This window comes from Microchirus variegatus (assembly GCF_963457635.1).
Source record: "Microchirus variegatus genome assembly, chromosome: 1".
Lineage (NCBI taxonomy): Eukaryota > Metazoa > Chordata > Actinopteri > Pleuronectiformes > Soleidae > Microchirus > Microchirus variegatus.
Window position 1 is genome coordinate 13,421,999 of NC_139802.1, and position 13,485 is coordinate 13,435,483.

Consider the following 13,485-nt stretch of genomic DNA (forward strand, 5'->3'; position numbering starts at 1 on the left):
TTGAAGTGGTCCCCACTGAATTCAGTGTTAAGTCCTTATGGCACAATGATGCAGAAGATGTTTGTCCCTCAGATTTGGGCAGCAGGGAAGCAGCATTAGATGAACTGAAAACAGATTTCCTCCTCATATTTGTGATATTGCTTGGTTTACAAGCTAAGCTGCAGTGATGGTCTGTATTTAAAAAATGAATTATAGTAGATATAGGAGTTACTGAGCAACTGAACATGTTTGTTTATTCATTTCTAAAACTGGTATGCACAAATTGTAAATAAAAGTTTACAGTTATAAAAATGTCACTTTATAAATAATACATACAGAAAATCCTATTATTGTGAGTTGACATTGATTTTTATTATACACTGTTATCAGCCAAAAAACAAACCCGTTTTTTTTTTTTTTTAGAACTGTATTAATTCAGTTCCATTTGTAATTTATTTTAGTGATGAATAGCAACCATGTCATTTTTTCGAAAAAATGCTTCTGGTACAAAAAGCATAAACAAGTTTTTATCAGGGAATTTGGAGCTTCTACTCGTGTAAAGGATGCATGCCAGAAAATATAAATATTGTTTCAGAGAGATGAAAATAAGACATACAAAAATAAAAGGATTCATCTCTCTAATCCCCCAAAGACCATCTTGATCTCACAGCTTTGGATGTTCACCGTGAATCAAGTGAGGGGAAAAAAAAAAAAATTTTAAAAGGACAAATATCGCTTCACCATTCGCCACCAGATGTATGTGATAAAGCGAAATGTCAGCAAAAATACTAAAGCCGTATGTCAGCAGAGCTGTCTGACAGACGGGAGGGAAGAGGTAAAAATGTTCTATCATGTCCGACAAGGTGTTCTTTTTGAGATTTAAAGATCACTGCACAACTTTAAACATGTTTGTCACTTTTTACTCTGACGCAGGGAACTATCATGGGCTTCACAAGAACTTTATCGGCTCAGGCTCAAGGTAAGGGAGAGGGGGAAAAGAAGTCCATTCCCATTTATCTTAGCCAGGTTCCCTTCAAAGGCAACAAATAAATTACAGTGTACATTTGATACAAATTGATTTCTTAACTCAAATAACAATGTTGTCCCCCTGGTCAGGGCCATGTGTCACTCAGTCGCCAGTCTGAGTGAAAGCCTCAATCTGTCTCTGTGATAGAAATAGGGTTGACACATCTCCACCAAGGAATGCTAATCATGCGGGTCTGGCCTGGCCCTTTGTGGGCAGGCCATGATAAGAAAAATCTGTTTCCCCTCCTGTCAGACAGTGGGGCCTGCGCCCTGATCGCTGTCTGGGAGGAAACAAGCCATAGGCCTGGAAGTTACTGTCCTAGTTGTTTTGTTGTCTCTGTGTAGCTACATGACGGAGGAGAGAGAGTGAGAGAAAAATCGAGAGAGAGAGAGATAGATAGAGCGGTGGTAGGTGTGATGATGGAAGAGGTATGGGGTGTGAAAAAGAGCAAGGTGAACGGCAGGGAGATGGGAAGAGACAGAGGTGACAGGTGTTTGGTAGAGGAGTGGGCTGGAACACAGGGAGTGGGAAAAGGAAAAAAAAAATGAAGAGACTGAAAAAACGAAAGAGAAGGAGAGAGAGATGGAGGAAGGGAGAGGGAGAGAGAGATATCAGGGCTGATGCTGTGGTTTTAAAGCCTCGGCAGCAGCTGTAACATCTGAGATGGGGCTGAAGTGAACCCCACTGAATATCTTGAGCCGATCTTATCAACGGCTGAAAGAAATGAGATATTGGCAGGAGCTGTTGAGTGCTCTCACAGCTGAGCAGGTTAATAGGGTTGGAAGGCAGGCCACAGGCTAATTGGATTTGCCGTGGCTTGATAAACAGTGGCAAGGCTTTTTTTTTTTTTTGCCAGCCAAACATACAGGTCGACTTCACCCCTCCCCCCCCCCCCCACGCCCCAAGCCCACTTCTCCTCCAAGCCCCCACCACAACCACAACAAGACGGGGAGAGCAGAGAGAAGGCTATTTTCTTTTCCTTATTCCCAACAGACCAGACTAGGTGGGTCTATTTGTGCATCTGTGCGTGTGCAAGTGTGTGTCTGTATGTGCACGTGTGAAAAAGAGAGAGTTGGCCATCTACTGATTTTAATCAAATACCATTTAACCCGTCTGACCTCCAAGAGTCATCACACATGGCCAGATCAAGCAGGGTTGTTCTTCTTTCTTGCTCGGCATTAGAGGAGCGGGTGTAAAGAGCCTCTTTGTGTCGACTGTTATTTCAACACCTTATCCTCTAAAAGAAATGCTCGTTTCCACATCAACGCCCTTTTTAATTGCAGATCCAAAAGAAGCGTTATGTATTCGACAGTCAAAGTGGAAGTGTGTGGCGTCAGAAAATCATTCTTGTAATCAAAGCTGACAAGAAATCTATCAAACAAGTGCACACATTGGTTTGGTACAGAGTTCCAAAAGCAACATAAAATGTGTTTTTCCAACTGTAATTTAATTACAAATTATTTACTTTGAAATATCATTAAAAGGACTGCGGTGTATGCAGTGAGCACAATTTACTCCCCCGAGCTGTAATTCAGCTCATCTGCAGGCATCGTTTTTGACCAAACAACTGTTCGCAAACATCTGAGTGATAACCTACAAATGATCCAGGCAGACTGTTTATGCTCACAAACCTATGCCCAGCGGGAGGCTCACTTCAAAGACTACACTTCCGACTATACCAGTGAAAGGTCATCCAATCAGCTATACAAAATCCATACATCTTTGTTTGAGTGTATAAGGCAGAGGCTCCTCTGACAAACTTTTGTTCCCACGCTTGTTTTGATCATACTCTAGTAGGTGGCCAGTGTTTGATTATGTATGGATGTGTAGCTGTGCACACTTAGACTGAAGTGAGTCGTGGGTCTTATGCGGTGAAAGTATTTGTACTTTGAGTGTGAGGGCGAGGAGGAAAGCGTATCCATCAAAATCTATTTACAAGGCGAGGGACTTTGAGGAGCAAGTGACACAGAGTTGTTGTTTTTTTTTGAAGGAATAGTACCCGCTGAGAAACACCCTGGGGTGTCACACTGTCCTCATTTATATAAACACCCCCGACCAGTGGATAACTCCTCTGCATGCTTGGTGTAGCCAGATTGGCTTAGTTAGTGAGCACCCCACACAAGACAACCCAAGGAAAAAAAAGTGTTTGGAAATGGAAGGGGAGAAAGAGAGGACAGTGCACCAGACTGCCTCTGGATATCCATTCAAAAAAGAAAAACATCAAGGCCTCATACGGCTTTGAAAGGGGAAACTAAAACACTGATTGATGTAGGAAAGGATGTTGGACGTCAACTGTTGGACAGACTACATTTGGTAAAAGTTCACAAATTTGCAGATAAGCCCTAATGTAAACGCAGAGACAACCACCCGAAAGAATGATAATGGCCTTCGGGGACAGGCAGGCTAGTGTCTGTAAAGTCCATTTTGGAAAAGATAGGATTGAAACATTGGAAGAACAAGGCCAATCTTACAGAGTACATTATGTAGGAAAACTTCAAGCGGCGCTCTCTGATGGGTAAGAGTATTGAAAACAAGTCTTGGTTTGCTCCTCGGGGTTTTGCTAAATGGTCACATGCAGTTTTTAGATTAAAGGTAAAAGAGAAGGAGATGGGGAGAGAGAAAAAGAGATAAAGATACAGGAGAGGAGAAAAAAGAAAGGGAGGTAAAAGTGAAAAGGGACGGAGTCTAAGAGATACAGTATACAGACAGGCTCTTCCTTCATCTCTTTGGCCATTGTGGATGAGGGCAGTATGGAGTGAAGGGGGGGGGGGGGGATTTGGCATGGGCCGTCTCACAGACTGAATTCATCAGCTCCTATAACTTCAACTTGCCCATAAAGAATTTATGAATCCTCGGATAGTAATCAGCTGCATCCATTTCCTGAAGAAGAAAGGACAACTGATGTCTGTTAAACAGCCCGAAGGGACTGACCTCAACTCCCATCCGATGGGTAAAGAACAGGGGCGCGCGCGCGCACACGCAGCACACGCACACACACGCACACACACACAGACACGTATGCACATACTGTATGTTCACAATGTCCCTGTGCATATGGGCATGCATACACACACAAACGCAGAGAAAGAGAGTGAGATAGAGAGAATTATAATAAACTTTGTTTAATAATAATCTTCATCAGAAAGTTCAAATAACATTTTTATTGTAAAATATATATATTTTTTGTTAGATTTCCCATACCATATACATTACACAACCTTTTACTTGCATATTCTCTCGTTATGCCCCCCCCCTCTTTCTATAGGAGAAGGTAGCAGATAATTACCACCTTAAGTTGTTTTTGCACACAAACCTCCTCCAGGTTTGGGATCAGGACTCGCATGAAGTGAACTGGAGTGCCTTATCTGGCACTGCCCATGTTTTCACAGCTGACCATTCCTTTCTTTTTTCCTGACTATCGTCTTTCCGGCTCTGCTCAGATTCCATTCCTCACACATCAGAACGGCAGACATTCATCTTAGGGATGACATGTGTGGTAAATTTCTCAATAACCTAATAGTCATTCTGCAGAGGAGAGAAGAGGGAGGGGGTTATGATGGTGGGGAATAGGGGATTATGACACATAAAATGCTAAAACCCTGTGCGGTGGGTGTGGGTTTGTACGCATAAAGTTCAAATTTGGTAATTTAAGCTAATGTGGTTTGTGGCCCTCCAGAGGCTGGACTGTAATCCATAGCATGATACATTCAAGCCAAGAAATGTAATACGTTTTACCAAGGCCACGGGTTCCATATAATATCATTAGCTAGCAGTTAACACAAGAATTCTTCGGAGAAGCAAGTGTTCGTTTACTTTCCTCTCAAGAAAAGGCTGTTAAAGCCAAAAGTAACACCACATTTTACATTGAAGGAACACGTGTCATGCACTGAAGTGCTTTTGTTGGTCTTAGACCATGGTTACAGACTGGACTGAATTTCATCCCTGTTCTCACACCCGCCTTATATCAATCTATCATCACGCAATCTAGAATCTTTCAGTTGCCCAATTGTACAGACAATTTACAAATCCTCAATTCATAAAGCTCCTAACACTGAAAGAGGCCACACCCTGACACACTGTCAGACAAGAGTATTTTATGAGCGCTATCTTTTGCCCCAACACCTATATGTGATTTGTATCTGCCATGATCCATATGGTGAGGATGATGTGGTTCGAAAGAGGCCCATCAGTCAGTTAATCTCAAAGAAAATAGTACGGGCAGATATCTCTCTCACTTCAAGACAAACCAAAGAGAGAGAGAGAGAAGGAGACACGCGGATTCAAAGCAGAGCAAAATCAGCACCTCGCAGAGATGGAGAGGGTGGTTTAGAGGGGGGATTAAGGTGCTCTCTCACTGTGGAGCCGGCCTTTATAAAGGTACATCATATTACTCACTTTCATAGATATATCATCATCTGCCTCCCACCTAAGCCTGCCTGTTATGCCTGCATATTCTCTCTCAAACAAGATTAATACTTACACAATTGGCGCATGAGGAAACATAGTGACAGTAAGCTGACAGTACCTACTGTATGTAAAGCTTTACGTGCGATGCAAGAGCTCTTTTAATGCGAGACCCCGCCCGAATCAAACTCAACTCCATATCAGCGCTTGTGTGTGTGTGTGTATAATGTGTACTTGGATTGTACTGCATTGACCACTGAACAATGAAGTGTGGTGCTTATACTGATATATTGCTGTGTTATTGGGTGTCCTTCACAAGGAAAGGGAACGAGAAAGAGATCAAACCCACTGTGAACTGGAGAGTCTGTAACTGTTGCACATCCACCTTCCGATCTATTTGCAGCCGCTTGTTCAAAGAGATAAAATACACAGGTTTTATCCTGAACTTCAGAGACATTTCTGTTTCCCCCATAATGTTAAAAAAAACACTCTTTATTTTGAAGCAGTTTTTTTTTTTCTTTTAAAAAAACCAAACAACAAAGCTTATGTGTAAAATATAAATATAGCTATATGGGCTTTCATGTCAAGTCAGTGTCCTAGAGTGAGATTAGGGCTGCTGTGAACACGTTTGACTAGTCAGTTCATTGCCTGGGGAGAGTCCCCAGGCAAAATCCATACTTTGAGTCCAGGGCTGCCTTTAGAAGCACGCCACAGAACTGATTAGTGCTGCTCAGCTGAAATGCACAGAGGGGCCCGTTGGCCGGCCCTGAAAGTTTCAAAGTGAAACCAGTACACCTTGTGTCTGTGTTAATTGATCACAGGCACATTATCTTGCCTGTTCAGGGCTTAATTTGCCCTCTGAATCAACACCTTTTGTCGGCTTGTGCAATCATTTGTTGGAATGGGAAAAAAGGAATCGCTACTGCTTAATCATTCCAAGCAGGTGTGTGTCCCAGCCATTTTTCTGTTCCCTTTTGACATTTAGACTTCTCATAACAGTGTTGTGTTTTCGGAATGCATTTCATTACACAGAATTATATACAGTATTATGAGAAACACAACAGAAATGGTATTACGTGTTTCTACCAATAACTGATCATGTTTGCCATAGAACAGCAAAGATATGATCTGGGTGGCCGTATAAGGACACTAGTTCCCGTGAGTTTTTTTTGTGGCAAAAAACATCAAGATCCAGAATTGGAATATCTAAATGTATATGTGCGTATGTTCTCCAATAAATGATAGATGTAAATAATAGAAAAAAACACATTTCCCCAACAAAAATCTAACACGGTACAATCACAATTTCAACAGTAGGTATTGTCATTTAATCTAGGTTTTTGACACATCATGCATCAGTGCTTCAGAAGATCAGGAACCCATGAATACATAACACTGGAAAAATAATATGAAAAAGAGACATGAAACTTAAGAATAAATCTCTCATGTACCTCGTGGACAACTATAATACTTTTATATATTACTCGCAGCAATACATGCAGCATTTTCCTTTCAAGGACTATTGAATATCGTTCCATGATGAACGTTATTCAAAGCTTTATGAAACGGATACGACTTATTTTCATCCAAACTAAAACAACATTGCCACCTCAGTGAATTATTGATCTGGCGAATAAGCCGTTGCATAAAGAAAACCATACAGACAAAGGCACAAAATAAATAAGGATCAATGGACTGAAAAATCAGCATATTTGTTTTTTTCCCCCCTGTTGTTGGTATTGCCTCACTTTCAAAGATCTTTTTTAAAGCTGTGTAAAAACTCATAACTCGTGAAGCTAGAACAATCTGGGAGGGAAGCATTGGATTTAAAAACAAGAACAAACTGATGTATCTCATAGTTTTCAACTTTCCTCTGATGCATGATTCCTGCATGTTTTTAACGTAATTAACAGCAGGCCTTCAATTCATCTCATCATATTACTGTAAACACATTATTTTCCCCTAGGACATACTGGGCCTCTGACAAAGTGTTAAATGCCACTTGTGAGTCACAAGCTGGTTCTATATGACATGGTTGGCTTACTACAGTAACCTGTCATGCATTCACCCTAAGATAAGAATGTTATCAACACCTTGGTGTCTGTGCACTGAGGGTGATTAGAAGATGTATAGTACAAACACTTCCATTTTGACTCCAGAAATCCAAACTCCACCCGTTTGTTGCTGCACAAATCTATCACAAGGGGGGATCAGCTGAGGGAAATGTGTATTTCATTTCAGTTGCTGTCCCCATTCTAAACGGGTAGCCATCCAGAGAGAATGAAATGATTGATTTTTGTCATCCTGAATGAGGATAAATGAATGGAAGCTAAATCTTCCATGAGGAGAAAGTGGAAGAGGAGTAGCAGAGAAAGGAGGGAGGGGGGGCTTACCTTTCCTCGTATGTCTGGCCAGACCGAAACTCAGCAAACCTATACTGTGTGTGTGTCTGTGTGCGCACGTGTGCGTGCTTGTACGCGTGCACGCCACATGCACAGGCTTGTTCACTTATACTTTGCTTCTAAGGTTACCTAATGAAATATTGATGGGCGATGTGGGAAGTGCGGGGGCTGGGTTGGCTGGGGGGGTTGGTGGTGGTGTTGGAACTGTAACTGCTGCTTCCTGTAGCTTGGGACATCTCTGTCACTCTGGATCTCAGCGAGACAGCCCTGCCCTAATTTAATCTGACTTTGAATGAGTCTGTATCACAGGAGGTAAAAAATGTGAGCTCACTGCACTGTTAAGAGGACCAGAGAGAAGAGAGAGAGAGAATGAAAGAGGGGGAGATAGATGGAGAGAGACAGAAAAAAGGCAGTGTTAAAATATACAGCCAAAACATTTCAAACACATCATAATCAATATTTAACACCACCTGTCAAAGATGTCTAATACATACTTTAAAAAATGACAGAACAATGAGCTCACCGCATATACGACAGAGTATTGTTCAGGCTATTATAATGTTTGACTGATGTTATACTGCAAGCGTGACTCCGCTAATGGACTGAGATATATCCTGGGATTCTTTTCATGATTAGATGCAGCTTAGTAGTTTCTCAGGGAAAGAGATGGCAAACTGTGAACTGTGTGACAGTGATGAGCTGCTCTGCAGAGCGCCTGCTACATAATTACCTGCCTGTGACACCATTTAGTGTGTCCATCTCACCAAAAAACATGAGGCTGAGGTCCGTTAATAACCATCATGAGTCACATTGTTTGAATCTAGTGCAGCCTTTCTTTCTGATTTGCCTTTGCTCTGCAATATGAGGCTATAAGGCAATATGTTTGCTTGTTAATGATATCTCAAAGCAGCTGTGTTTGTAAAGGTGTGCGATGGCCACAGTGCAGTGAGATCGTGCAACGCCTGTTTTGGTAAAACTACGCTAGATTCTTCGGAACAAAGTGTAGCCATGAGCACACATTGCGTTGAGCTTAAAATGCCATTTAATGACTCTCCCAAACTAATTTAATTTCACCAGCCAGTTCTCTATGTTTTTAGCGGTCATGTTTTATCCAGTTCCCTGATTACACTGTGTCTAAATAGCTGTATAAGTGACAGTGCGCGTGCCAATAGTTTATGAGTTCCCAAGTAGAGCTGGGAGCAAGCGATGCAGCAAGTAATTGATCCTGCAAGTTCAGCTGAAGGATACCGAGATGCTATTTTCAAAGAGTAAATGCAGTACACCCTTTCCACTGAAATTATGACCAGCCAAAAGCAAACAAACAAACATAAAAAAAAATAACCCTATTTTGAATGACATTCACAATAATTATACAGCAAGTGACATGCAACTGCCAAACTAAATGAGACACATGCTTGCAAAATTTGAACATGGTGTTTTGATTTGTTTGGCACCCACAAATGCCAAAAAGTCATCTCAGTGCTCGTCTTTGTGGTACAGATATTTGAATGTGCCAATCTGATCAAAATGAGGTCTGTGGGGATCGAGAGTGATTTTCGTCCCATCCCTGTTTGTGTGAAGCAAGCATTTGGAATAATCTCCTAAAAATCTGCTGGAAGAAATGTTATTCTATTCTCAAGTGTTTCTCCATCTTAGAGGGCCAATCCTTTTAGCGTTTCTTGAGAATACATACAGTATATGCAACTTATCTAGTTAAACTACTTTTTATGTTAACCAACACACACACACACACACAACTGAATTAATAGTGTGTAATTTTTGGGCCTCTTATCGAGGGGCAAAATGTATTCCGCAACAGTAAACATTATGTTTTCTCCTTGCTATCTCTGCTAACATGATGATGGCTAGCATGCACTAATCTTGTAAAGTCAACCTTTTAAAAGGGAAGAGGCGGTGGATGAAGCTGGGAGAAAAAGGGCTGGACAGACAGCTATGTACAGGATTGTATCCGCGCTGGGAACTGCCCCGGTCCATATCCAATGTAAGGTTATAGGAATATCATAATCCCTCCTCTGAGCTCCTTTGCGCTGAAGATGATGACTAAATTTCCAGTGTCTTATCACACACTCCCAGACTGGAACTAGTACAAGGGGTTCTGAGGGAGGAACCCAGCATGAAAAGTGCTGTGGATGAGATGATCAGATTAGCGGGGGCTATTGGATTTGTTTGTGGTGTTTGCAATCGGAGCGATGCAGGCGTTGTTGAAAATGCCCATGGAGATGCAAAGCCTCCACCGATCCTTTCACTCATGAAGAAAAAAATAAATAAATGCTCTTCTTGGGGATTTTTCAGGAGTGTAATGTGGGGTGCTCCCGCAGGGGTGGGTGGAGGGTAAGTTGGGGGAAACATATTTAACACTTCAGGGGCTTAGAGATGAGGAGGGGGGGAGTTTTGTATTTTATCAGGTGGGAGGATGCTGGACTGCTTCATGTGGCGAGACAAGTAGGATTGACTGGCGGTATTCTGCAGGAAGCGGGCTGCTTTGCGTGTTAACGGCCACCTGCGAGGCAGAGGCTGTGGCAGTAGGCCCTTGAGGAACATCACCTGAGGCACAGCGAGGCACATGGATTCAGGAGTGTGTCCTGTACCAATGCGCAACCATGCGAGGGGCTGGGTTGGAGAGGAGACACCAGGCGGCTCTGCCGATTTTCTCCAAGGCGGAAATAAAAGCAGAAACAGGGATAGAATGGGGGAAAGCTGATGTAGGGATGAGCTTCCTAAAACCCAGATAACAGAAAATGTGTCATTGTTCAGTTAGACAGGAAAGAGATCCAAGTAAAGGGATATTCCATATAGAAAATATGCCTTTGAGGTTTCAGTGGCCTTATCAATCACTGTAATGACTGTGGGATAGATTCTTAATGATGATGAAGTAAATGCTGTACACTCTACTGAAGGCTATTTCAGAGGGAATTATTGCTGGATTCCAAGGGGGGAAATGTGAAGAAGAGAGAGATATCCTGCAATAAAAAAAGAATACTGCTGGTGATGAAATATAATGATTTTCAAGTATAGTCCTGACCATTGATGATATTTTAGAATATATCATTTGCCTTTATCATTAAAACAGGCACCGTCATAGTATATAGTATGGCTGCTTAGCACTGTGTAAAAATCACATCTGCTAGATTCAAATGCACGACTCCCCTAAGAATTCAAGTCTCGCAGGCTGTTTTCCCACATGTTTAATTTTGTTAAGTGACACAAACGGATGTCAATACTGGTCAGCACCACTTACCCTGAATACCTCGTTCAGACAGCAGACAAAGACTCGGCTTTGCTTATATGACATAAAACGGTGGTGCACTTTGTACCCCTAAGCAACGTCATTTCAATAGAGAAAAAGCCACTGAGTCAGCTTGGCGAGACAATGTCGATAAGGTAATGGCACAGATCAATACCAAAGATTTGGTCCAGATCTTAATTAAAGAAACAACCGCTGATACAAATGATGTTTTCAATGGATTGATATTGCAGGGGGCAAAGGGTGGGTTAGCTGTGGTGGAGCAGCTGATCAATGTACTTAACATTAGCATTCCTTTTCATCATGTACCAAGATCACTTAATTCTCCCTCTCTTCCTCTTGTTCTATCACTCCGTCATTCTCTCCCTCTCCCCGAAACGCCTTTTCAGAACCATCTGAGGCAGCCCCCGCCCCCCTCCCCCACCTTACAAGGTGAACTTGAAGGTCTGCAAGGTTGTGCTTTTATGTGTCTCAACTTCCTGTGGTCACCGTGTGTTAAACCAGATGAAAATCAAAGACACCGTTAAGAACAACAACACGAGTCTTGGCATCAAATGTATGAAAAGCAATTGTCTGTCACACAGAGAGGAACAGTCTTTCAATTACACAATGCTAATCTTTGGGAAAAGCGTGTTCCCTTTCTTCAATATACAGGTTAATGATGTCAAATAATTGAACAGGGATTTCTGGATTACTCATATGGAATTTTATCTTTTCTTTGTAATCTTCCCTTGTGTATTGTTCTTTGGAAGAAGGGGTTGAAAGGAGGAGCTTGTCTTGACTTAGAAAAAAAAAAAGAATGAAAAAAAAAAACAACCCCCTTCCGTCCCAAATTACAAATTCCTTGAGACAAGAGAGTCTCTGTTGTCTCCAGGCAACGGTGGAAATAAATAACAACTTCAGATGCTGCAGTCTCTTGTGAATGGTAAAACAATAATTATTAAAAGGGAAGCTGAATTGATGGATCCCATTAAAGCTAACACAGAGTCTCTGGAGGCCTAGCAGCAGAAACAGTCCAAAGTCAATAGTGTGATTCCCCAGGTATCACTGACCAAGACCCAGTTTAAAGAGACATCAATCTGAGATGTCAGTTCCCAGCTAATGAAGCTACAGCGGATCAATAGTCAAGATACTACTACTACCTTAAATGAAGTACTAATGCTTGTAGAGATCACACCACATGGGTTCCCCTCTTAGAGTTGTGTCTTAACTGGGTAAGAGTCAGATCACAGATCACAGTCTTGTTAAATTTTCACAATGTGGTTAATTTGCCATTGTTGTCATTCAAAAATAAACATTCCAATCACTGAACCTTAGCAAACCCAGAACGACCTCATTGATTCAGTAATAAACATTTTATTATAACAACCTCACCTGGTATTTTTCTTGAAAATAGTGTTCGAATAGTGTTCAAATACAGTCTGTCTAGGTTGGCGAAATAATATAAAGTTCTTATTTATGGCTAATTGTTCAGGCTACAGAATACTGCAAGTATGACAAGTGCTGCACACTTAATTACATGTTATGCATACTTTTTCCTTACTACTCTAACTGATACTTAAGCGGTTTTGAACATGTCTACCCACACATGCAACCACCTTCAGTGACAACGGGCATAAATGTGATAACCAAATAAATAATATATCTTTGGTATCCAAGTCATCCCTTAGTGAAATACACATTCTGTCCAAAAGCGCAAGATTTTCTTTTTTGGTATTATTAAACAATCGTATATTTGGACCTTTTCTCTCGCTCTTTTATTTTATGCATCACATGTTAATGCTACTGAAACTTTTATCATTCCCTTCCATTATCCTAATGCATGTGATATGTGAAAGCTCCTTAAATCATGTATTAGGGCATTGTGCTATGTAAAACAGTAGCATGGTGGATAACAAGGGCATTTGTCTTTGAACCTGGCTCGTGCTTTCAAAAGAACAGTTACTTGCAGTGTGCCATTACGTACGGTCAAGACTAAAGTCAGATTTGTATTTTTTATTTTTTTTGCTTTAACCTGTTTTCCAATTATATATATATATTCATAAACTTATATACACTATGTGTGTATTGTTGAGGTGTGGTTTATAATGGGCACCTGTTTTTCTTTTTCTTCTTGTTCTTCCAGTGGAAAAAAAACCACAGTGAGGGTGGACATGAACAACAACACTCATTCATATATTCCACCAAATTTAATATTCGGCACCAAGTGACAAAACAATAAGATTAAAGCATCCACAACCTCTGTGGAATGAAATGTGCTGCACAGTAGAGCACTGAAGCCAGTGTAAAGGATGTACTAGCTCAATAATTACCAGTTAATAATGGGGGAAGGTGCGGTAGAGGATTGACTGACATCACAGTTCTATAATAATTTCCACTTTCACACACCCCTCCCCTTCCTTCTCATT

The 13,485-nt window shown here is 41.3% G+C and overlaps 1 protein-coding gene across 1 annotated transcript in view; it reads left to right on the forward strand.

The window, feature by feature from the left end:
* Positions 1-1,425: 1,425 nt before the first annotated feature.
* The window catches only part of adamts16 (ADAM metallopeptidase with thrombospondin type 1 motif, 16), a gene marked incomplete at both ends in the record, with an annotated part of 171,040 nt that continues 158,980 nt past the window's right edge, over positions 1,426-13,485 (forward strand). The window contains one exon of the mRNA XM_083898924.1: positions 1,426-1,489. Coding sequence (XP_083755050.1) covers positions 1,426-1,489 — 64 coding nt within the window. The remainder of the gene's footprint in view (positions 1,490-13,485) is intronic.